General features: G+C 36.0%; 1 protein-coding gene across 4 annotated transcripts in view; it reads right to left on the bottom strand.

The window, feature by feature from the left end:
- CNTLN (centlein) overlaps positions 1-27,366 on the bottom strand; it is a 332,078-nt gene that overhangs the window by 297,621 nt on the left and 7,091 nt on the right. For all 4 annotated transcript variants that reach the window (XM_081278288.1, XM_081278287.1, XM_081278289.1 and 1 more), the window contains exon 2: positions 21,167-21,255. In XM_081278288.1, the coding sequence (XP_081134414.1) occupies positions 21,167-21,255 (89 nt within the window). The remainder of the gene's footprint in view (positions 1-21,166; positions 21,256-27,366) is intronic.

Consider the following 27,366-nt stretch of genomic DNA (forward strand, 5'->3'; position numbering starts at 1 on the left):
ATACATTTCAAAAGTGGAAAATTACAGAAATGGAGAATAAATTATTAATGATCAGATATTAAGGACAAGGTGTGGCCTACATCACCAAATGGGGGAAAACTGAAAGCATTTCCTTTAAAATCAGGAATGAGACAAGGATCTCCACTCTCACCACACCTATACAATATAGTACTTGAAATTTTAGCCAGAAAAATTAGGCAAGAGAAAGAAATGAAAGAGTTACAAAGGAAGAAGTTAAATTAGAATTAGATTATCCCTATTTGCAGAACCTAATGAATTTAGATGACCCTAATGAATCCAATACCAGAAGATATTTAGATTTGAACTTTTAAAAATCAGCAAAGTAGCAGGATATAAAATTGACATACAAAAATCAAATGCTTTTCTATCACCAATAACAAACCCACTGGAAAAAAATCAGAAAATTAATTCTATTCACAATAACCTTTTTAAAAATACCAAGAATAAACTTCCTGAAGGAAATAAAAGACCTGTACAGGGAAGATTACAGAACCATCAAGAATAAAACTGAAGAAGTCACTAGAAGATGGAAAAATCTCCCTGGTTCATAGATCAGCAGAATTAATATTGTTAAAATGGTCATATTACTGAGAGCAATCTACATACTAATGCAATGCCCAGCAAAATAGCATTTACATTCTTTACAGAATCAGAAAAAAAAACCTTAAAATGCATATGGAAGCAAAAAAGACCCTGAATAACAACAACAAATCTGAGCAAATAGGGCAATGCTCAAGGTACATAATACCCATTTTCAAAATATACTGCAGAGCCAGAGCAACAAAAACAGCACAGTACTGGCACGAAAACAGACTCATAGACCAATTAAACAGAATAGAAGAAACAAAGAAATCCATGCAAATACAGCCATCTGATACTCCACAAAGTGTCAAAACAAATGTTGGAGAAGAGAGCCACTTGAACAAATGGTGCTGGAAAATAAGATACCCACATGTAAAAAAAAAAAAAAAAAAAAATGAAATTAGATCCCTATGACTCATCTTGTGTAAAAATCAACTCAAAATAGATCAAAGACCTAAATGTAAGGCCTGAAACATTAAAACTGCTAGAAGAAAACATAGAAGAGGAAGAAGAACAGAGTATGTTGGGTCATGCCTATTATCCCAACCACTCTGGAGGCTTAGGCAGAGGCCTCAGAGAAGATGAACCCCTCCTAGGCACAACACCAGTGACCCGCCTCCTCTAGCCATGCTCCACCCTGTCAATCCATTCAAACTGGAACAGCTTAATTGGGTCACAGCTTTCATAATCCAATCATTTCAATTTCAAATATCCCTGCATTAACACAGGAGCTCTGGGGAGACATCTCATTCCAAACCACAACAGAAAAGGATCATGGCAGCTTTTCTACTTCACACTCTTCCACCATGATGTTCTGCCTCAACTCAGGCCCTGAGGAATAGAGTTGGCCATCAATGGAAGGAGAACTCTGAAACCATAAGTGCCAAATAAACTTTTCCTCATCTAAAATTGTTCTTGTCAGGTCTTTTGGTCAGAGCAATGACTAAAACAAGGGAGAAATAAAATAATATGGAGTTCAATAGTCTACTTTCAACCATGGATAAAATAACTACATAGAAAGTTAATAAGGAAACACTTGACATTAATGTTACATTAGACTAAATGGACCTCAAAGACATATAGAAAACATTTGATCCAAAAGCAACAGAACATATACCTCTCAACACAGACAGAACATACTCCAGGATAGATAATATATTAGGTCACAAAACAAGTCTTAACAAATATGGTAAGAAAGCTCTGATCATGTGGCATGGAGCTAGAAATTTAAAACAGGTGGCAAACTAAAAAATATACAAATATGTAAAAACTAATGACAGACTCCTGAACAATCAATAGATAAGGAAGAAATAAAAAAAATATTTTGAAACAAAAGAAAATTAAAAATAACATAATGAACCTTATGGTAAGCATTAAAAACAGTCCAAAGGGGGAATTTTATAGGGATACACCAACTTTATGAAATAAGAAAGGCCACAAATAAACAATGTTAACTCAAGGAAACAGAAAAAGAAGAACTAAGTCCAGTTAACAGAAGGAAGGAAAAAACAAAGATCAGAGCAGAAATAAATGAAATACAAACTAGAAAAACAATGAAAAAGATCAATGAAACTCAAGAAGTGGTTTTATAAAAAGATAAAATAGGCAAACCTTTAGATAGATTAAGAAAAAGAAAAAATTCAAATAATTAAAGTCATGAACAAAAGTGAAAACTTTATAACTAATACCGCCTAAACCCAAAAGATCATAAAAAATATGAACAAATGTATTTCAAGGAATTATATAATCTAGAAAAAAAGGGATAAATTCCTAGACACATATAACCATTGAAGAGACTGAATCATGAAGAAACACAAAACATTAACAGGCCAATAACAAATAAGGTGATTAAAATAAGTAATCCAAACTCTTGGGAACAGATAGTCAGAAGAACATGGTGAGGTAAAGGAGGATACTTTCCAAGCTGCTCTGCAGTGTGATGAACAGTGAGGTGGGTAAAAAGACGTATTTTACAGGAATTTAATACTAGACGTTCAGAATAGCTTAGGGACTCAGAAGTTTGGATATAATAAAATAAAAGCAAAAAACCCACCGCCAGAGCCAGCACTCTGGTGAGGAGCTAATCTACTGCAGACAAATTGCGGAGGGGAACTAAAAGAGCCCACATTTCATGCCATACCAGGGCATGTCTTGGCATGGAGAATCAGAAATCAAGGGCATTACTAGACTGATCCAGAGGGTAAGGTACACCATATCCTTGTGTGGGAAAGATGCCACCTATCTCCTGGTTGTCTGCAGAAAGTTGAGGGAAGGAGCCATCTTGCCACCACAGTATGATGGCCATCAGGTATAGGAGCAAGTCTAGAAACCCAGACCTGTGTAATCTAAGCTGGGACCTCAATTTAATACTAGACTTTCAGAATAGCTTAGGGACTCAGAAGTTTGGACTCAGCAGAGGCCCACCACACAACTCAGAGTGTGCCTAGGAAACCATGAGAAATTCAAGTGCAAAGAGTTTTACCCAAAGGAAAAGGGGTCACTGAGTCCCGAGAGATCATGGGTCCCTCTCACCCTTTGAGTCTGGTGGCTCACAGTACCAGTTGAGGTGGGCTGGGAATTTGATCAGGGGTGGGCTGGGAATTTGATCAGGTAGGTGGGAGTGACTGTACGCTTGGGGACTTAGCCCAAAGCCAGGAAGGATGAGATCCATGGGTGACTAAGGACTGGCTCCTCTATATAAATCCAGAGTAGACAACTTGGGTATAGACTCCCAACATGGATTGGCAGCTTCAGGCTCTGGAAGTGTACTGATATAAAATCCTCAGCCCAATCTCCATTCAACAGAGCATCTAGGGCCTACCTATACCTAAAGTCCACCTTCAGGAGATCCACCTACAGAAACACTCCTCACAGAACTCTACAATGACTCCACCCTGAGAATGAAGCATCTGGAGAGCAGTGAATGAATTATGGGTCTTAAACTGGCCATAGACAGAGGCATACCTCTCTTGGGAATTTCTCAGTACAAAGACACCGATCAAAGTTTGCACAGTTGCTATGGTGATGCCCTGCTCAAAGGGGAATTCTGTGCCACCCAGAGAATTTATCAGTTCATGACCTAAGGTCCAAATGCCAGCCACACAAGGGATAGAGAATTATGGGTGCAAGCTGATCACTATAGTCAGGCTGTTCATACTTTTAACCCAGTTCTGTTTGTTCTAAAGTAAGTTTCTCACAATAAATCCCTTTGATGTTAAAACCTATAAAATAAACATGCCGAGTTAGCTCCTGGTCAGTCTTCCTCCATTAGAGGTTGGGATGAACCACTGGGTCCCAGCTTTTTCTTTGCTCTAGTGTCTGTCTGTCTTTTTTCAATCCCCTCACCCCCTGGTTCCAGAACCTGAATAAATGGCTGTGAAGGATGTGGCAAGAGCAGACAACACTCTTCAACCTTCCCATCTCATACTGCTAAAAAGGGACACCAAAAATTTTGAACTCCAACCAGCAACTGGACAAGAAACACAAAAAAAGAAGGACTTGATAGCCTGTGGCTAATACTCTTGTGCAGGGTACATACAAGACAAAAATGGAAAGTTATTTGGAAAGAGACAATGAATATACATTTTTAATAATAATTTTGGACCACTGGAATGGAAATAATTTCTTAGTTTTTCATCAAAAAACTTTTTTCTGTTATTTTTTAATTTTTTCCTTATTTAATTTTTTCCCTTTTCTCTCTTCTTTCCCTTTCTCTTTTGTTGATTGTTTTTTGCATGTGTGCTGAATGAATGGCACAGAATATTTATACATATACATATTTGTCTCACTTTTCTCATTTCTCACATTTTTTGAAGGTAGTTATTTTTCATAACTCCATCTTTTGAGGTCAAGGGTTTTTAATTAGTACATTTTGATTAGTACATACAATCTTTTGTATTGTTTTTCATTTGTCTAATCTTCTTTTCCTTTGCTAAAACAAAATTCTATTCTCTCATGCTTCCTTTAATTTTCTACTTATACTTTCTCTCCTCCCTCAGCCCATAATCATCACATCCTACATCTCTTCTGGATTTTCCCAGCTCACCTTTAAAAATGGCAAACCCTTTTGCAAATTATTATTTTTACTGTTGACAATTGCTTACTATACCACTGCTGTTTATTGTGCCCATTAACATTCTGAATATCATAATAGGGGCTAAGTATGTAGTTTAAGGCTGTATATTATTTGCTTGGCTGTTATTATTATTTTTCTCTACCTAAATTGTGAGGTACTAGAAACATTCAGGACACTATAGGTTCATAGAGTAGAAGCTCTGCCACGACAGAGTCAAATGGGTAGACACATAAAAAATATTTTAAAAGCAGGGCAACAAACCATCCCAAACAAACTAAAATATCTCAATAGGAGAATCAATCAACAACACAGGGAAGAAAACGTCAGAGAAAAGATTTATACAGTTCATTTATACAGTTCATAGTTCAACTGATCGGTGAGGAAAAGATAATGTAAGGAGTAAAACCAGAGAAAAAATTCAGGAAATGACGATCACTTCAAAAAGATAGAGATTCTGAAAAAGAACGAACAGAAATCCTTGAAATGAAGAAAACAATAAACCAAATTAAAAATTCAATGGAAAGCATCACCAACAGTCTAGACCACATGGAAGATAGAGTTTCAGGCAAGGAAGACAAAATATATTCTTAAAAATATAACTGACCATGGAGAAAAGACATCAAAAGATTATGAAAAGAACTACAAAGAAATATGGGATAACATGAAAAGGCCAAACTTATTCATCAGGATAGATAAAGGCTCTGAAATACAAACTAAAAGACTGCACAATCTCATAAATGAAATGGAAAATCAATTATAGAAGGGCATTCAGGACTCCAAATATACAAAAACAGACCCACACCAAGGCACATTACTATGAAAATGCCTGTTATGATCTTGATGTGGGGTATCCCCCAGACGCTTATGTGTGAGACAATGCAATGTTTAGAGGAAAAATCATGGGATCATGAGAGCCTTAACCTAATCAATGAATAATCCCCCCTAATGGGATTAACTAAGTGGTAACTGAAGTTGGATAGAATGTGGTTGGGATACTGGGGGCAAACTGAAACATTTGGAGGTGAGGCTTTGGGGTATATATTTTGTATATGATGAATAGAGTCTTTCTCTGCTGTCTGATCAGCATATGTGCTGCTTCCCTTGGCCACAATCTTCTGCCATTAGGTTCTGCCTCACCTAGAGCCCCAAGGAATGCAGCTGTCAATCCATGGACTGAGATGTCTGCAATTGTGAGCCCCTAGCACCACATAAAAAAATGAATAAAATAAAGATATTCTGTCCATCTACAACTGAAAAAATATTTTTTAAAAAAGAAAAAAGGTCATTTCATATTGATTAAAGGAATAATACAATACCAAGACATAACAATCATACATATGTATGCTGAAAACAATGGAGCACCTGTGTATATCAAACAAACCCTTTTTAATATCAAGAATAAAATAGACTACATCATGACAATACTGGATGAGTTTAGCATGTTCCTCTTATTACTGGATAGATTTCCAAACAAAAACTAAATAAAGAAGCTATAGAACTAAAAAATAAAATTAATAATTTAGGCTTAACAGACATATGTAGAATAAAGCATCCATCAATGACTAAATAGACTTTCTGATCAGTAGCACATGGACCATTTTCTAAAATAGATCATACATAAGGCTAAAAAGCAACTCTACACAACACACAAAAAAATAGAGGTAATATCTTACATTCCATCAGATCATGATGGAATGAAATGAGAAATCAATGGAAAGATTAAAAAATAAAAACTACTCTAACATCTAGGAGACTAAATAATACACTCTGAATAATGAATGGATAGCAGAAGAAATCAGGGGTAAAATTTAAAAAAAAGACTTAGATGAGAATACTGATACGCATATCAAAATCTCTGGAACAGTATGATGAATTTCTAAAAGGAAAGTTCATACCATTGAGGTCCTCATTAAAAGAATAGAAAGTCACCTAAAAATAATCTAACATTATATCTCAAGGTCACAGGAAAAGAAGAACAAATCAACACCCAAATCAATAGGAGACAGGAAATAATTAAAATAAAAGCCAAAATCAATGAAATTGAAATTTTTAAAAATTAAAAAAATAAACAAAGTGTTGCTTCTTTGAAAAAATTAACAAAATCAATAAATACTTAGCCAAGCTACTCAAAAGTACAAGGGGAAAATCTCCATTGTATATGAGGTATTAAAGTGCATTCTACTGTCATATATGACTAATTAAAACAAATTTTTAAAAACCTTTTGATGAATAAATTAGATTTAACATGAATGTGATTAATAATGTTTATTATAAATGCTTATTTTAAATGTTTCTTAGAAGGGACATCTGATTACTTAGATCTAATAGAGTTAAGTAATAAGTAAGTACTGTCTTTTACACATTGAATCTGTCATAAAAGGGCCATACTACCATTTTAAAACCTGGCTTATATATGCTTGCTTTGAGTTCATAAAGGTTTTATTATCATGTAAAGGGATGTATTTGTAAATCAGAAAATAAACCTGCTTCTGATCATTTTTTATTTGCCTTATAAAACTGTACAACTGTTGCCTGTCAGTATTTTGCATAAGTATTCTAACAAAACAACCTGAGTTAAGACAATAAGCCACCACTTACAGCACAGATAGGATATAATGCTGACTTCCAATATTAATGTGAACCCTAATTAAACAAAAGTGGTAACTATAAAATTATAGACATTAAAGTCAAAACCTATTACCCCCACTTTAGGAATGCTAAAACTGGCCTGCCTGGCGTTTAAAACCAAAACTTGGAGACCAAAGTCAAAAAAATAAAAGGACTAAAGAAAAAGAAACAGCCAATATTTTGGCCCTTCCCTGTTAGGTCAGCCACACACAGGAATTACAGGACACCTCCAAGAGCCCTGCAACTATAAAGGATCAAGAGAACACTTGAGAAAAGGAAAAAAAAAAACAGTGCACATTATGTAAAGAGGAGCATAATTGAAGAAGGAAATGACCCTGATGTTTCCATAGGAAGCCACCATGTATGGTAACAATACCCTGAACCATTCGGCAGACAGCATAACTGGTAAAGGAAAACTGAAGGATCCAAGAGTTTTCCCACAAGTTCTCAAGAGTAACACATGACAAATCTGAGCTCTTAAAAGAAAATAAGAACAAGGTCAATTTTGGGTCTTAAACCCAACAAGAGAGTATAACGAAGGCATATTCACACATGGACTTCCAGAAAGAAAAGACAATGGCTCTTTCAATATAACATCAGACATAACTTGTGTCAGCCTTACCAAAAATAAGACTGGGAGGTCATAATGAAAGGGTTCTTACACAGGAATGACTGAATATCTATCACAAAAGGCTGTGTCATCATCACAAGTTTGTTGTAGGTCAATTTAAGACCTACAAATTTTTCTACCCTCATACATGGGTAAGCTCAATCTATGCTTCACTGGCATAATTATATAGTCCCCATATTTATCCCTCTAAAAATGTAATGTGACACATGAAACTCCTCGCCAACTTTTCCAAAAGAACCCTACATGACAGAGTTAAAGCAATCCCTCTGTCAAAGAAAGTAACGCTAAGGAAAAAGCTGTCTTACAGAAAAAATATGGCATTAGATATTTTAACTGTAGCTCAAGAGGATAACTAAGACATTATAAAAACTAATGTGATATATATAAATGTGTGTGTGTGTGTATCTCAACTCTGCTAATGTTTCCAAAGTTGTAAATGGAATGGCCTCAACTAACATGTTAGCCCCTCTCTACAATTTAATGAGTCACTGTCTTCATAGTTTTCAGGGACTGGCTAATAACAGTGACTACTTTGTGCTAATTATTTACAGAAAATAATACTTTGCTGTCTTGTTTATTGTTGAGATTTGGACATCCTTATGATCCCTACCTTATGTATGCCTCATCCACTCAACTGCCAACCACCACCAAGAACCTCTGTACTGTCCTGATATATGAGATGCCAAACTACAAATGGTCTTACAGATTCCAAAACAAAGCTCCCCCATCTCCTGGGAGTCCTTAAACAGGCTTCGACTGCCCTCCCCTTTCAACATCCCCTTTCAGCCTGAAGTAGCCAGAGTAGTCAATGCCCTTTTTCACCCAATGGCAGGTAGGGGCACTTCTTCAGAGAAGGCAATGATTCCAAGTCCTTGTCCCAGGAAAAGCAGCAGAGTAATAGCCTGGGAAGTCTAGTCAGGTGTGACCAAGGGCTGTAAACAGAGACTGCAGCTGAGCCCACCATACCAGTGCAGGCCAAGGAAAACCAGAGCTTGCTGATCTGTTGCCCAGCAGCAATCCAGCCCAGGCCCAATGAGCAGCAAGTGAATAGAAGAAGAGACAGAACAAAATGGACATTGTGGGGCTAATCAAGACTGTTGATAACTTCCAAAACATGATTAACATAAATTTGAACCAGTGGCATTGGTAGGTTTCCAAAACATGATTAGTTTACTCAAGTGGCAACCTACTAACAGGTCCCCTCTCACCCTGAGAGTATTGTGTTTCTATTCTTCACATCTGAATAAATCCTACTCCTTTCACTCTTGCCTTCCATTGTCCGTGAATTTCACCCTTTGGATTTTCAAGTAAAGAAACAGAAAAAAATTGGTGATGCAGTAATGTGGTCTGCTATAATACTAGAGGGCATAACCCACCACTAAGAGCTGCAATACAGCACTTGAGAGTAGTGGATAAGAATCCAGCTTTTCCAGCTGTGACCCTAAGCGCTGATGCTGGCAAACATGGCATGCCTTGATTAGTTGCTTACACTGAAGGCTATAGAGGCCTGCAGCTTTTGCAGATTCCACCCACCAGCACGAGCAGAGAAAGTCTGGGTTTCAATAGTACCTATCAGATTCCATTACAAATCACACCTTTCTCCAAATGTTTTTACCACTTGACAGTACTCTAATAGTTAAGCACAGTGTCTGACAATGAGAGGACACTCAATTGATATTTTTTAGTGAGTAAATGTAGTACACATATCTGTTTTAATTATGGCCATGGATGTCCAAATCTCAAAGTCTGGTTTCCTTGCAACATTTGGTATCCCCTAGGCATCTAATCCTGATAGTTACAAGTTTCCTCCAGCTGTCAATTAAGAAAGTCCTAAAATTTCAAATGACTAACTTGAATTTTACAAATTATTTTCTTTGGTGTCTTATATCTCACTTTCTCTCAATGTGAAGATGTAAAACAAAACTGATTTTAAAGAAGAAATCAATAAGATGTTCAGAGCTGAGATACTAAGAACCAAAATAGAGGATTTAGAAGTTAAGGACATAGAGGAATTACAGGATTTGAGTGACACTGCAAAAGAGAAAGTGACTGAGCTTGGGAATTGATTTTCTGTTCAAAAAGAGACCAAAAGGTATCAAAGATTACCCTCAAGATGTGAAAGTTAAAGAAAAGGAATAAAATGGCATGTCTATGGTAGTGAGAAAGTTAAGTAGTAAAATAACTCAAAGGAAAAGCCAATAAGTTCTATACGTAATATCCTGAGTTTGAAGGGCACCCTAGGACATGAATTAGAAATGCCACAGGCAATGGATAAAGAAAGCTATATAAAAGGAAAAGTCCAGAGAATAATATAAAATGTCTCTAAGATTTCATTAATACAAAATAAGAGAAATCCAAGTGCAAACTATTTCAGAATATCATTTACCTTTCAAATGAGCAAAAACAATAATTTGTTTTAAAAAATGTAAAGTCTGAAGGATATGGAATAACAACTCCCAAGAGAAAGAAGGCCAACAATAGGCTCTGGGCTCTGGACTTTCATCCTTTCCCAGAAACCATGAGTCCTGGGTGGAGAAGGCAAACAATAAGCTCCAGGCTCTGGACTTTCATCCCAGTAACAATGGGTTTCAAACTTTTACAACTGTTCCTGATTTAGGCTTTGAACCTACACAACTAGTTTCCTGACTGTCCAAGTCTCTAATGATTTAAGTCACACTAAACATTCTGCTATGATTAACTCTTATTAGAACCTATTAGAACCAGACCTCTCTTGTAACCAGTTGCCATTTTCTACCCCAAAAATGTGCCCCTCTGATGCTAACTGATTGACTCTATTCCTTAATAAAAGGCATTGCTGATCCATTGATGTCTGCTCCCATTTTGGTTATTTTTGCTTGCAATGTTTAGGATGTAGAGAAATCAGACACCTTTTTGGGTTTCTTGTGGAAGTATAACTTGGTACAACTTCTTAAATTGATGATTTGGTAATATTCATCACAAATGCAATTGTATATATATATCTGTGTGTGTGTGTGTGTGTGTGTGTGTGTGTGTGTGTGTGTGTGTATGTGGTGCTGGGGATTAAACCCATGTGTGGGAGGCAAGCATTCTACCAACTGAGCTAAATCCCTAGTCCTGGTTATATCTCTTTCTTTCTTTATAATATTTTTTTAATTGTATTTGGACACAACACCTTTATTTTACTTATTTATTTTTATGTGGTGCTGAGGATTAAACCCAGCATCTCTACCACTGAGCCACAATCCCAGCCACCGGATATATCTTTTGATGCAATATATAAGTTATCTACATCTGGATTAAAAATTACCCCAAAATTTAGCAGCTTAAAACATTGAGAGATGAACTTTGGACATGACACTGTAAAAATTTCCCTAAATTCACTCCCTATTTAAACTGGTGAAAATCACAAAAACAAAAATTACCACCTACAGCAAATAAACAAATACCTGTTTATGAAAATTCACCAAGAAAGGAAAGTTTCTGTGGTACCTGAATTAAGACCATTTTCATTCTTGTGCCCTTCTAGCACAATAGGATGAAAACTCCACTCCAGACAGTTATAGCCAAAAATGCAGGTCTCCTTCCGCCTAGCTCCCAGTTGGAAGGCTTTCTTCCCAGGAGGAAAAAAAAAAAAAAAAAACAGTATTTTTTATTCTGTTTCAGCTGACTGACATTAAGGCAAAGTCTAACTCAAGTACAGTTGATATATGGGAACTCCATTCTCTAGCCATCCCTAACTTAAAGAATAAAATCTTTACCTTGAGTGCACACATTGAGACCCAAATGACTTTGCCCTACTTGTGACACAATGGTTCCACACCAGTAAAAGCAAACCAAGAGTCTCAGAGCTGCTTCCCCTCCACAGAGCTATCATACTTATAATGTGACCACCTAATACTTGTCTTATCCATAGCACCCTGGCTCAGCAATCTGGCCTGGAGAGAGAAGCAGGATGAGAAACAGGCCCTAAACTCTTTTCAAAAAAAAAAAAAAATGGTGCATGCCTGTAATCCTACAGCTCAGGAGGCTGAGACAGGAGAATTATAAATTCAAAGCCAGCCTCAGTCAATACTCACAACAGTTTTGCAGATGTGCACAAAGTATCAAAAAATTTGAGCCTCAGAAACTTAGTGAGACTAAGTGGCTCAGTAGTTAAGCACCCCTGGGTTCAATCCCAGATACTCCCAAGAAAAACTACTTCATTTGCCACACAATATAGAGAAGTTCAAGCTTGGGGTACTCTTGGGGGGTATAACTGGGAGCAGATACAAGATATAAGCTAAACTGTAGGTCTGATAGCTTGCAGGAATCAACTAGGAAGAGCACTTCAGGGGTGGAAAAACTGTCAAACACCAACTGAGAAACTTCAAAAGAACCACATATTGAATGAATTGACTCATAGAGCAATTTAAGTCCTAGAGCAATGTTAACAATTGAACAAGCAGCCACTGGCAATTAGTAGAGTTTAATAGTTGGATACATCAAGGAAAGAAAAAAGAGAGCCCTAGGAAAACCACTGTCATGACAGTGTGATTGTGGACATCCCCAAATTTGTACCTGTCTCAGGAACAACATCAGACTCTAAACACAGTAAGAAAGTAAACAGATTTCATTAAAGTAATCCAGGCAGTCACCAAGCAATTAAACAAGGAAATAACAATAACAAGCCTGTGCTGAGCAGAGGAGACTAGGACTAGATTTGCTACAATATAATATTTCAAATGTCCACATTCCAAGAAAAACTTACAAGGCATACAAAGAATCAAGAAAATATGAAAGTATACCAATGAAAAAAGGCAACAGAAACTAGCAAGGAGAGAGACTACATGTTGGATTCATCAGAAAAAAAATTTCAAAAAATGTTTAAAGAAATAAAGGAAGGGCTGGAGTTATAGCTCAGTGGTTGAGCACTTGCCTAGCATGTATGAGGCACTGAGTTTGAGCCTCTGTACAACATAAAAATAAATAACAGATTGTATCCATCTACAACTAAAATTTAAAAAATAAAAAGAAATAAAGGAAGGTATGATGATAATGCCACAATGGAGAACATCAAAAAAGAGAAATAAATTTAAAAAGAAAAAATAAACTTCAAAAAGTTGCCTCGGAAAGTACTTTGCATCCATACAAAAAAAAAAAAAATCACTGGTAAAGGTAATCATGGAATTATAATAAAAGATAATTTAAATGTATATTTTTCTCCTTTTTTCCCTTAACTAATTTTAAAAGTAATTTCATAAAATGTGTATATAATGCACTAGTTGGCTCATAACATATATCAAGATAATGTGCGTAATACATTTGCCAGTTATAGCACAAAAGAGATAGTTAGAACTAAAGCTGTACTGTACTAAGAAAATGAATAAAGATGATGAAGCAATAATTCAAACAATGCATATGTAACATTAATAAATGTAATATATACAACAAAAATGCAACCACAAAAAGGGTGAAGGAGAATAGATTCATATAGTACCTATATTTCTATATATACCAGAATTAAGTTTCAATAAAGTTGAAGCTGATTATGTAATGAAAGTGACCAAAGTATGTTGTATTCATGTACAAATAAACAATTATAATAAACTAATAATTTTTTTTAATCTGAGGCTTATTCTGGTAAGTTATATACAGTAAACCATAGAGAAGTCACTTTAAAATACTTTTAAACTTTTGTAAAAAAATAAATAAGTGAGAATACTATATTAGAAAATAGTCACTTGACAAATGAAAAGTAGAAAAGGAAAGATGAAGGTGTTAAAACTCATGAGATATACTAAAAACAAAAAAGAAAGAAAAGGACCCTATACATTCAGAAAGGTAGGCTGAGTTTGGATCCTCCTACAAACAAACATGTTTTAAAGTATGAGACAAAGAAATCTGCAATTAAAAATATTAGATATTTAATTAGAACAGATATTTAATTAGATATTTAATTAGAACAGAAATTAACTATAGAATTCTAAGTATGAAAATACTATCATCATTATGCTAGAAAGAAAACTCTTTTAGAGATAATCAATTCTTATTTGCAGATTCAGAATTTCTGAACTTGCCTACACTAAAATTTATTTCTTAACACCAAAGTCAATATTCACAACAGTTTTGCAAATGTGCACAGAGTATCAAAAAATTTGAGCCATCCAATTCACATGTTCTCAGTTGATGTCAAATAGTGACAATCTGCCTTCTTTTTTTAGCTGTCATAATGTAAATATAAGGGTCCTTTTCATGGCCTACTTAATATCATATTTTACACACATTTGTACTTTCTGTTGATGATTTTACTGTTTAAAAGGATAATCAAGAGTAGTGCTGAACTTCTGTCTATTGTTTCTAAGGGAAAGAAGGTTGTGATATACCTTAGATAGAAAAGAGTTTGTTAGAGATGTTTGGTAAGGCCTAAGTTCTAGTGCTATGGGCAAAGAGATTAATGTTAATGAATAAACAATAAATAGCAAATAAGGTATCTTTAAAGTGAAACAAATGAAAAAAGATTATATGTTCAACTATTCACAAAACTGTTGTGACCGAATGCTCATAAGAACCTAACCTTGTATTTCCTACAGGGGTAATGGTTCAGTATTTGCTACTTCAGTGTTTGCAGTGACATAGAACTCAACTACTATTAATAAATGGAAATGACTGCAATGACTGTATAATAACTGTAATAAATATAAATGACTGTAACACTATCTATACTCAATAAACAAAATGCAAAGCAAACTCAAATGAGTAACATACATATATAAAGCAATATGGACTTTTATACAAAAACATTAAAGGTCAATAAAAGATTGTCATACATTTAAAGAAAATCATCAACATCAATGGGAAAGACTAGGAAAGACAAATAGAAATTACCCTTAAAAATGAATATGATAAAAAAAAAACAGAAAGAACTTAAACATTACAATCAGAAAAACTGAATAGTCCATTTAAAATAGATTACACTGGAAATAACAATAACAGGCCCAGGGATGGGGGAGAAGAATTGTAACCAGATTTGTTATAATATAAAATCTAAAATGTCCACTTTCCAAGAAAAACTTATAAGGCATGCAAACAATCAGGATAATATGGCCATTCACCATGAATTTTGGGTGGGATACGAACATTCAGACCACAGCATAAAGCAAATAGAAAAAAAAATTCACTTTATAATGGAAGATGAAGTAAAAAGACCAATCAGGATAGAACTGGAGAAAAAAGATAAAGGAAGCTAATGCTAGAAGTTTCAACCTCTGATGAGTGTCAAAAGAAAACAATGCCAAAAATAAAAAAATTAATAAAAGAATATTTTCTCAATTAAAATCTTGAGTTTTGAGATTAAAAAGTCCTACAAAAAGCTGAAACAGATTTTTTAGAGATTAAAATAAACAGATAATATTGAAATTTCACAATATTACACATAAAGAGATAATCCTGAAAGACTCAAGTGAATATCTAGAAACAAACAAGAATCACACTGGCACTGGGATCGTTTGTAGTGTAAGAACTAGAAAGTCCAACAGTCCATTTTTAGAATACAGGCTTAATTGGATATAGTTGTAACCATTTAAATCACAGACCTTCCCTTTGCCCACCCTAGTTTTAAAATTAGCCAATGGTGTAGATTATAACCCTGAACTCCAATAAGCAGCAGGCACACTGCCTGCCCAGGTGCTCTTGAAAGCAGTTCTAGTAGCACACCACTCTGGCTAAAGTAAAAGTTTTTGCTTTGCCCACCCACTTGCAAGCAGGTCTTATTGCACTTGGTACTTCAAATAATTTCGACCCAACATGGTGTTCCATACATTGCCTAGGATTCATGGGAATCCCCCTTCCTTAGAGGAGACATGTCTTGCTGCCTTGGTGCAGTGACCTTGAAACAGGGGAGGAAACCACGATCCCTGGGACCAGCAATGGACCCTAGTTGATATGAACTGACAACTGTGGGAAAGGGAGCAAGCAAGCCCCTTGGTGACCACAAAACCCTGTGTACAAATGAAGGCAGGAAAATCTATTCTCAAGCTCAAGAGAGAAGTATTCCCTTAGTGGTTGGAATATCCCAGAGGTTGTGTGAGTATGAATGAGCCTCTATTCAGAAACATGAGACCACATTCAGGAGAACAGGATGGGGAAAGAGGGGGGTAAGAAATTCCCATTAAGGGGGATTGAACACACCGGTGTTTATAGGAAGCTACAAGAAGAAAATGGTCAATAAAAATTCTAGGTCTTGGGTTGGGGTTGTGGCTCAGAGGTAGAGCACTCGCCTAGCATGTATGAAGCACTGGGTTTGATCCTCAGCACCACTTAAAAATAAAATAAAGATATTATGTCCACCTATAACTAAAAAATAAATAAATATTTTTTTTAAAAAAAAATTCCAGGTCTAAGGACAAGGAAGAACAATGGAAAGATCCTATATATACAAATCTTCTTTTCCTTTGAAAAGTCCTCAGCAGGTAAGTAAACTAATAATGGTGGAAGTATATCTGCCCCCATGCAGGATGAATGGCCATCTGAATCTTTGATTTCAGCATCCGACATGGCTGGCAGACTTTATTCTTAATGGTCCCAAATGCAAAAGCCCTTTTCATGTCTGAGTCATTCTGTAAAAATCTGTGACATGCTTTATTTTAACCTGTGTATTCTATGTCATGGGTTCTTGTGTCTATATCATGTATGTGATCAAAATTGGCTCTAACCCCTGAATGTCAGCTAGGAGAGAAAAGATTAAGGCACAGATTTGGTATATGCCAGACTGTATGATCCCTCTCCTGGGATGAAATATACAAGTATTTTAAAATGTAAAGTTTAGGAATACATTACCAGGCTGTTATTTTCGAAACTAGAGTTGTCTATAGCAGTAGTCTCTTTCAGACTTATATAGAAATAATAAGTTTAGTTTGAGATTTATGTATGTTATTTAATATTTTATAATTGGATAAAAATAACTTTTCATCAATAAGTTATACATAAAATTTTGTGTTACTCTTTACACTGGGATGGAAATTTAAATGTATTTTTGAAAAGTAATGAAAGCCTGGTTTGTTTATGTTCCACAATGTAGAACATAAAAACTTTTTGCCACTTTTTCTACAAAAAAGTTAAGAGCTCTCTTAGTTTCTGTTTGACTTATATTTCAGATGTAATGTTGTATTGTGTTGTCAACAGCCCTGCCTTACCTGAGGTAAGTCTCTGACTCACACCCTACTCCATGTTAGGATGGCTCCAAAGTAGGCTAGACTTAAGAGTATTTAAAGTTGTGTTCAAAAGATAGATTTTTGTTATAAAGAGTTCTGTGATCTCAAAATAACCAAGGGATGTAATACAAAATTAAGTAAAGGTTTGGGTAAATTATTAAAGCTATGTAAAATTATAAGAGAGTTTTAAAAGAAAGTAAAATTTGTACAGGGCCTCATATGTAACTGACTTGATATATTTATGTGTCTTTGTGGAGGCAAAATAGATACCAAATATGTAGTATTATTATAGAAATTATGTTCAACACTATTAAACAAACTGAATATGTTTTTGGTCTTATAGATATATTTCATTTAGTATTTTCCTTATAGACCTTCATAACATTTGCCTGTTTATGTTTTAAAAAAGTATTCCTTCTAACAGAAGAATCTGAGTTAATTTGAGATAATAGGCCATCACCTATAGGGCAGAATAGGATATAAGCTGACTTTGAGTGCTAATACTAACCCCAGTTAAATGGGAGGGATAACTATAAAATTACAGATATTAAAGTTACTGGTAAAACTCACCTGCTAGATGTTTAAAACCAAAACTTAGAAATCAAATAAAAGGAAGTAAAAGGTTCAAGGAAAAGGTATCCAGTATTTTGGCCCTTGCCCTCTAAAGTCAGTCAGGACCCAGGGAATCATGGGACCCCTTTAAGGGCTCTACAACTCTGGTGAGTCAACTGACCTCCTGATCAGGGGAACTGAGAGGACCCTAGAGGAAGACAACCAATGCACATTCTGCAACAAAAAGGGTAACAGGAGAAGGAAATGTCTCTGGGGCTTCTAAGGGAAACAGCATGCAGTCAGCAAGACTTTGAACCATCCTAGTAGATGGCACCATTGACAGAAGAGTCAAGAGGCTTCTCACACATTCCCAAGAGTGATCTCTGAGGAATCTCAGAATCTAGAGTCTACAATTCATCACTTCTAGCCTGGTGACTTGATTTTTAATGAAGACCTAAAAAGGATACAAGCTTCAAGTGATCTGGAAAGGACCTTACCAAGTGCTCCTAATCACCAGGATGGGGATCTGAACTGCTAAAAAGCAGAAAATTCCTTACCATGGGCAATTTCCACCTCAAAAAGTTAATATATCTAGAATGGATAGCAATACCAAAGGTTACAATGAAAATGAAGCCAAAAGTTATAAAACAGAAAAAGCAGAGATTTGTGAGAAATAGAAAGTCTGGTGGCCCATTTTCAGAATATAGCCTTAATTGGATACAATTATAGCCATTTTAATTATAGTCCTTCCTTTTACCCACCCCAATTTTAAAATTAGTCAATTGCATAGATTATAACCCTGAACTCCTCCAATCAGAGTAAAGGACAGAACTGCCATTAGGTGTTAGGAATATAAGCAGGCAGACTGCCCACCCAGGTGCACTTGCCACCCAGATTCCAGTAGGACACCCTTCTGGCAAGAGGAAAAGTTTGCTTTACTCACCCACTATCAAGCACATGTCTGATTTCTTGTGGCACCTTGGTATTTCTAACAGTAGCACAATGCTATACTGAAATAAGATAACAGAGCTACGCTTTCAAAAATCCAAGGGAAACTACATGAACATAAAATTTTGTATTCAGTTGAAGTATCAAGCAAACATAAAGGCAAAAGAACATTTTGAGACATATAAGAAGTCAGAAAATATACCACCAGCACATTCTTTTTGAGGAAACACTTGAAAAAATAATCCAACCTAAAGGAAAAGGAAGATATAAGACACTAGAAACTACAGAGTAAGTGCAGGTGTACAATAAAGAAAACCTAGGCTGACAGCTGAGAGTAGGTTTAGAAAGCAACTGGTCCAAATCCACACCTTAAGGCAAAAAAACCAAGGAAAAATATCTTTAGCCCATTAGGCAAATGTCTTACAAAGAATATTGGCAGTCTTTATAAAAGAAAGTACAAATAAGGTAAATTAGATATTGAAAAATATTGTCCAGAAAAATCAAGACTTTTGTTTGGGTAATTAAAGGTAATTAATTATTTTGGGTCAGATAATAGGTTCTTTCCATAATCTTCTTGACTTTGATATTTAGAATATTTTTTGAAAGATAAAGATTGAGAACCATACAATTTTCATTTCTCAATGGATTCAAACATACTACACAGTTCTCTAAAAAATAAACATTTACATAGTCATAAAATTATAAATGCAACTATAGGTTTCCAATTTAAAAAATCAAGAGCCTGAAACATGCTAGGCAAGCACCCTACCACTGAGCTACATCCACCAATAGTGATTAAGTAGACTGAGAAAGCCTGACAAAGCTATATTTTGTTAAATTGTCCAATTATACCTTGGGTATAATGAATTTTGAAAATGATAGCTATAAAACAGTAATCTCCAAAAATTTCAATATACGTTATCCTGTTATACATGTGTATACATGTGTAACATGTTATACATGTTATTTCAATATACATGAAAGGCTTTTAAGTACCTGCCTCTAATATGTGTATTTTTTTATAAAATACAAATTTTGTATATACACTCTTATAAAAACATACATTAAGTATATTATAAATATTAAAAGGAATTATAAAGGATGAGGAAAATGGCCTCATGATATTTTAATATTTGCTTCTCCTCAACCAAGTAGAAAGTACGAATTATGGACAGTTTTTAAAAGGTTGAAATAAACTCACAAATAAAAGGAGAGAAGGAAGAAGAATCACAGAAATGACAACTGAAGTCCCAAGACCTTCCCTAGAAAGCTTAGTCTGCTTCAAATTAAAAAATAAAGGGAGACAGATCACATATCATCTCAAGATGATTGAAGAAGTAACAACCAGTGTTTGAACAAAGGACTTAATTCTGATCATCAAAAGGAGAAACCTGGTTGATAAATTAGCATATCAGCAACATGAGGAGAAACTGATTACACATTTTAAGAGTCTACAACAGTCAAGGATACTAAAATAGGACATAGTTAAGTATGCATCACAGATTTTAACAAGTCAAATTCCAGCCAGTAGGAATAATCCCAGTGCCAGAGACTCCAAAAGTAAATACAGTTCAAGTTATCAAAAATGATGTTCAGATTTTATGATCATGATTCCAATAAAGAAAAAAGGGAAAAGAAAAGATAAAGGCATCCATATGTTTAGCTTCTCATTTAGGAAATATAATGAAATTCACTTAATAGGAAAGCAAGTGTTTTAAGTGCTGTTCTAAGTGTCATGGGATTACTGTATACCAAATGTTTGATAAGTATTATCCAGCAACACTAGACTATTTCTAATGACCAAAGAGAGGCCCAATAATCTATAGTTAAATGACTGGGCATCCCCTACAGAGTAATACAAGTATAAGTAAAATCTCTCAACCTATTCCAGAATACTTACTCTACTCTGGCAAGGTCATCCCAGGCTTTCAAGTATATACTGCAGTTATCTTAGGGGAAAACTGAATCAGGTCTAGGAAGTCCACAGGGACAGTCTATGGAGTAAGAAGTCAAATAGCAGGAACTTCTTCAATTTTTTCAATTGTGCTATAATAGCTCAATACAAATGCACACACACAAATATCCACACACACATAGTATATAAGTAATAGTTTTCTCTTACCTGAAAATTCCCCAAATATGTCAGAATATAAACAGGAAATTAAGCCCTGTCTGTACTTGGTGAATTGGCCCTTGTTGTAATAAATCCAATAATTGTAATACTCTGTTCCACATTTGTTTGGAAATCAATAATCTCTTCAGGGCATTCATGACAAGTTTTAAGTTTAACACTGAAGAGAAATTGTTGTAGTTTGGATCTAGAATGTCCTCTAAAGGCTCATGTGTTGAAGGCTTAGACTCCAGTGGAGAAATGTTCAGCAGTGGGGCTCTTGAGAAGTGGTTGGAACATAAGGGCATTGACTTCATCAGTGGGTTAATCCACTGACAGCAGAATGGACTACTAGGAACGTATTTGTCACAGCAACAAAAAGCTAGTATATTATAATGAAACAAATTCAACAATCCAAATACTCATGAAAAATTAATTTGGGAACTCACCTTTCCACAACTAAACTGACAGCCTGTGTGAGATCTGGATTTTTTTCCTGGAGGCGTTTCCACAATGACCATACAAATTCTTTATCAGCCTTAAAGGAAAAAAAAGAAGAAAAAAAAAGGTATTTTAAGTGCATTGCTTTATATAGTCATCAGATAAAACATTACATTAAATTTAAAAACAAAAAACATATTCCTTGATCCCTAGGTTCTATGTCAGTGAATTATTTGAAAGAATGGCAGGAAAGCTTTATTTTAATGTCTTATATTGGTAACCCATATTCACTTTTAATACTTCTATCACTTGCATTTTGGGATGCAAATACTGAAATACTAAATGTCAAGGCAAATTTACTTTAAAATTGCCCTGCAACTACTACACCAGTTTTCAGCTCCCCTTTTCAGCAAGATAATTTAAGACTATCTCTACTACCGCACCTCCTTTTCACTCTACAGTATCTTCCAAAAGAGTTCTCTCCCCATGTGATAAAATTATTATTCAAGATACTATCAAATCAAATGGACAACTGAAAGTTTCAATCCTTATCACAAAAGTCAATTGTTATTAATTCTAGTAGACAGTTAGAAATCAATTTTGAGGACCTTTTAAAAAATAGTGACAATCTAGAAATTCTGATTTATTGGTCTCAAGTAAGATTCAAGCATCAATATTTTCTGAAAAATCCTCACATTAATATGTTCAAAGCTACTACCCATGTAGACCTCATGTCAGTCTCATGGTTTTACATACAAACTCTTCACTAAGACTTATCTTTCTAACTGTCCCCTGTACTCTTATGTCCACACTTATAGCTCCAACTGGCTACCTGATGATTCTCTTGAATGCCTAATAGGCATCTTAAATTTAATTTGTCCAAAAACATTCTTGATTTTTTACCCTCTTACAAATCTGCCCACTGCATCTCAGAAAATGGCATCATCATCATCTACTCATTAATTCAAAAACTTAAAATGCAGAAAGCAATCTTGATTGCTCTTTTATTCATACTTTATATCCAAACCATCAGTATATGGCACTAAAAAAATACATCCCAATTCCAATCACCCTCACCATTTCTACTACCATGTCCCTCATCAAAATCAACACCATTTCTTTCTTAGCTCTCTACAATGGTTCTTACCCTTACAATTCAAAACTCTCCAATTGGTTCCCATTAGAAGATAATCCAAACTCTTTACCAAACCTAAAAACCCCACATCATCCTCACACATAGCTCTTTAGCCTCATCTTTCACTCTCCCCTTTGTTCACAATGACTTTGTTACTCTACTTGCAGTAGGGTCTTTGCACATAATGTACTACTTACCAGATTTTTATATAGATTACTCCTTCACTTCATTCAAGTCTTTGCTTAAATATCACTGCCTTAAGGGAAGTCTTCCTTGACTACCATATTTATAAAAGCTATCAAGACTCACAAGTCTCTGCAACCCCTTACCCTTTGTCCTTCTTTTTTCATGGCATATTTCATTTAATAATCCTGTATTTGTTTGATTATGTGGCAGATACCTGAATTAATATGTTTCTCCATTATCCATTCTCTTCTTTTAGTTACAGAAACCATTTTGGTACTTTGCTGGCCAACTATCTCACACTGGCCTTTCTTGTCTTATGGCTATGTGCCCAAGTTCTGCCAATGAAATATAAGAGATGCTATTGAAACTTAGAGGACATTATAAAATTAGGTTTATGCCTGCCAAGTGGGTTATAAATACTTTTTTCCAGACTGCTCTTGCTTATTTAACTTACTTACAATGGGAATTTTCTTGAAAAACAGTAGTTATTAATTTCATATATTCAAATTTATACATCTTTCCCCTGGTGGCTTATGGATTTTAGGTACTAGTTAGAAATGTCTTGTCTTCTCCTAGATTATAAATATATTTGCTCAGCCTTCTAGAATTTGTGGGGGAAGAGGGTTGGTAAATTTATTTTCTTAATTGACAAAATGGCTTATATTTATGGTTATATGATATTTTCATATATGTTGTAAAATGGCCAAATCAAAATAATTAACATCCATTATTTCATGTAAGCTTCTTTGGTGGTAAAAAAGATTAAAATCTATTCTCTTAACCAATTTTCAAGCATGTAATACATTATTATTAAGTATAGCCATCATGTCTGCTAATTTGAAAACCAAAGTAAGACTTTTGACGAATAATAAAATGCTACAAATGAAGGGCCAGAGGTATAGCGCAACAGAGTGCTTGCCTAGCATGGACAAGTCCCTAAATTCAATTCCCAGCACTGAAATTTAAAAATGTTAAAAATGGATTGCAGGAGCGCTGGGGGAGGGGCAAGCAGAAAAAATCAAAACCATAGAGTGCCGGGGATCCCAAAAGCCAACTGTGTGACCCTGGAGATCCAGGCTGTCTGATTCGCGCGGCCTGCCCCGCGGCTAGAGAAGGCGAGGCGCCGCAGAGAAGGGACTAACTAGTAAGCAGGGAGATAAGTGGCTGCGACAACATGGTGGAATCCCGCCAGCCAAGCCCGCACTGACCCCCGGGCTGAGTTCGGAATTTCAGACGGGGAAGGAAGCGGTATAGTCCCATCCCCCACAAGGGTCACTCCACTAAGGCAATCAGCGGCCACCATCTTGGAGAGCTGAAGTATCCACCGCCACTCTCCGACAGATTGCAACAACAAAACAGGTGTATGTCACTCAGCTCAGCCCCCATACATAGGGGGATTTCGCATAAAATCTCTCCCATCCTTTCCGGGGGACGGAGTATCACAGTGAGCCTGCATAAAGACTAAGGGGAAAATAGAGGCACCTGACCTTCAACCCCCCCTCCCATCAGCAGCCAAAACAAAACCTGTCTAGCCAGCGCTGGGGGAGGGGCAAGCAGAAAAAATCAAAACCATAGAGTGCCGGGGATCCCAAAAGCCAACTGTGTGACCCTGGAGATCCAGGCTATCTGATTCGCGCGGCCTGCCCCGCGGCTACAGAAGGTATGGCACCGCAGAGAAGGGACTAACTAGTAAGCAGGGAGATAAGTGGCTGCCACAACACAGTGGAATCCCGCCAGCCAAGCCCGCAATGACCCCCGGGCTGAGTTCGGGATTTCAGACGGGGAAGGAAGCGGTACAGTTCTATCCCCCACAAGGGAAACAAAACAATAGAGTGCCGGGGTTCCCAATAGCCACCCTCCACACCCAACAAACGGCAGGCCAAGAGTACAGTTTGAACTACCGAGAACCATCACTCAGGGGAAATCTGGTCTAGCAGGAGAAACCAGGAAATCTGGTCTAGCAGGAGAAACCAAGACTAGCAGGAGAAACCAGGGGACTAGAGGCAAGGCCCTCGCGACTGGGCGGCTGTAAACTGCAGACCCGCCGGCGACAGTTCACCCACTGCCCGCGTAACTGGGCGGTAGGAGAACGCCTGCCCGCTGGCGACTGATCACCTGCCCGCAGCCTGTGATACTGGGTGGCTGGAGACCGCCCGCCTGCCACAACCGGGAGCAGAAACCAAACAGAGACAGTCCAGTCACACCCCCCCATTAGGACACCCCGGCAAGGAGACTGGGGCCCGTCATAGTAGAGTAGTGTCGTCACTGGAGCTCGGACGTCAGAATTCCTTCCCAGCGGAATCCACGTTAGCAGGCATAGTTTAACAACACAAAGGAGAGACATCAGAGTAATACAGAAACAAAACAAATCTATAGAAGAGAGCAGAAACACGACAATCAAATAGAGCTGGAAAGTAACGTGGACAACATGAGAAAACAAGGGAAAAAAGGATTACAAACAATGCAAGACATCTCAATTCTACAAGAGGACATAGAAACATCAGAAACAGGGATAGGGAAAGAACTCAAGGCACACCTAACTCGAATGGAAAGGAATATTAGAGAAGACATGAGACAGCAAGTCCAAGAAATAAAAGTATATTTTGAAAATGAATTAAACAAACAAATTAAAATGGCAAAGAACGAGCTCTACCAGGATATAGAGATCTTAAAAGAAAATCAAACAATAATCCTAGAATTGCAGGAAACTATAAACCAAATGAAAAACTCAAACGAGAATATTACAAATAGACTTGATCAAGTAGAAGTAAGAACATCAGATAATGAAGACAAGGTTTATCAACTTGAAAAGAATATAGTCAACACAGAAAAGATGCTTAAATCCCACAAGCAATCTATTCAAGAGATGGGATGTCATAAAAAAACCAAATCTGAGAGTCATAGGGATAGAAGAAGGCACAGAAATTCAAACCAAAAAAATGGACAGCATATTAAATGAAATAATTCTAGAAAACTTCCCAGAGATGAAAAATGGAATGGATTGCCAAATCCTGGAAGCCTACAGGACCCCAAACATTCAAAACCATAATAGACCAACTCCAAGACATATAATTATGAAGATAGCCAACGTACAGAACAAGGAGAGAATACTAAAAGCTACGAGAGAAAAGAGGCAGATTACATTCAGGGGTAAACCAATTAGGTTAACAACCGATTTCTCATCACAAACTTTGAAAGCGGGAAGATCCTGGAATAATGTATTTCAAACGCTGAAAAATAATGGATTCCAACCAAGAATACTATATCCAGCAAAATTGAGCTTCAAATTTGACAATGAAATTAAAATCTTTCATGATAAACAAAAGCTAAAAGAATTTGCAGCAAGAAAACCAGCTCTGCAAAGCATTTTGAACAAAACACTACAAGAAGAGGAATTGAAAAATAGTGCCCAAAACTAACAGCAGGAGGTATCTCAGTAAAGGGGGAGGAAAATAACCAAAAAGCAAAACTAGCCAAACTAAAATAAATAAATAAAGAAGCATGACTGGAAGTACAAATCATATCTCAATTGTAACCTTAAATGTTAATGGCCTAAACTCACCAATCAAGAGACATAGGCTAGTAACCTGGATCAAAAAAACAAATCCAACAATATGCTGCCTTCAGGAGACTCATATGATAGGAAAAGACATACACAGGCTGAAGGTAAAAGGTTGGGAAAAATCATACCACTCACATGGCCCTCGGAAGCAAGCAGGAGTGGCCATACTCATATCGAATAAAATCAACTTCAAACCTAAGTTAATCAAGAAGGATAAAGAAGGACACTATATACTGTTAAAAGGAACCATCCACCAACAAGATATAACAATCATCAATTTGTATGCACCAAACAATGGAGCTGCAACGTTCATAAAACAAACTCTCCTCAAGTTCAAGAGTCAAATAGACTACAACACAATACTTATGGGTGACTTCAACACACCGCTCTCGCCATTAGACAGATCCTCTAGACAAAAACTGAATAAACTATAGAACTCAACAGCACAATCAATAACCTAGACTTAACCGACATATATAGAATATATCAACCATCATCAAGTGGATACATGTTCTTCTCAGCAGCACATGGATCCTACTCAAAGATAGACCATATATTATGCCATAAGGCAACTCTTAGTAAATATAAAGGCGTGGAGATAATACCATGCACCATATCTGATCATAATGGAATGAAATTGGAAATCAATGATAAAAGAAGGAAGGAAAAAATCCTACATCACATGGAAAATGAACAATATGTTATTGAATGATCAATGGGTTATAGAAGACATAAAGGAGGAGATGAAAAAATTCTTAGAGTCAAATGATAGTACAGACACAACATACCGGAATCTATGGGTCACAATGAAAGCAGTTTTAAGAGGGAAATCATTTCTTGGAGTTCTTACCTCAAAAAAAGAAAAAACCAACAAATAAATGAACTCACACAAAACCTCAAAAACCTAGAAAAGGAAGAGCAAAACAACAGCAAATGTAGTAGAAGACAAGAAATAATTAAAATTAGAGCAGAAATCAATGAAATTGAAACAAAAGAAACCATTGAAAAAATTGATAAAAATAAAGTTGGTTCTTTGAAAAAATAAATAAGATAGACAAGCCCTTAGCCATGATAACGAAAAGAAGAAGAGAGAGAACTCAGATTACTAACATACGGGATGAAAAAGGCAATATCACAACAGACACTACAGAAATACAGAAGATAATTAGAAAGTATTTTGAAACCCTATATTCCAATAAAATAGAAGATAGTGAAGATATCGATAAATTTCTTAAGGCATATGATTTGCCCAGATTGAGACAGGAAGACACACAATTTAAACAGACCAATAACAAAGGAAGAAATAGAAGAAGCCATCAAAAGAC

Source organism: Spermophilus citellus (genome assembly GCF_964194105.1).
Source record: "Spermophilus citellus genome assembly, chromosome: 2".
In the NCBI taxonomy this organism is placed as follows: domain Eukaryota; kingdom Metazoa; phylum Chordata; class Mammalia; order Rodentia; family Sciuridae; genus Spermophilus; species Spermophilus citellus.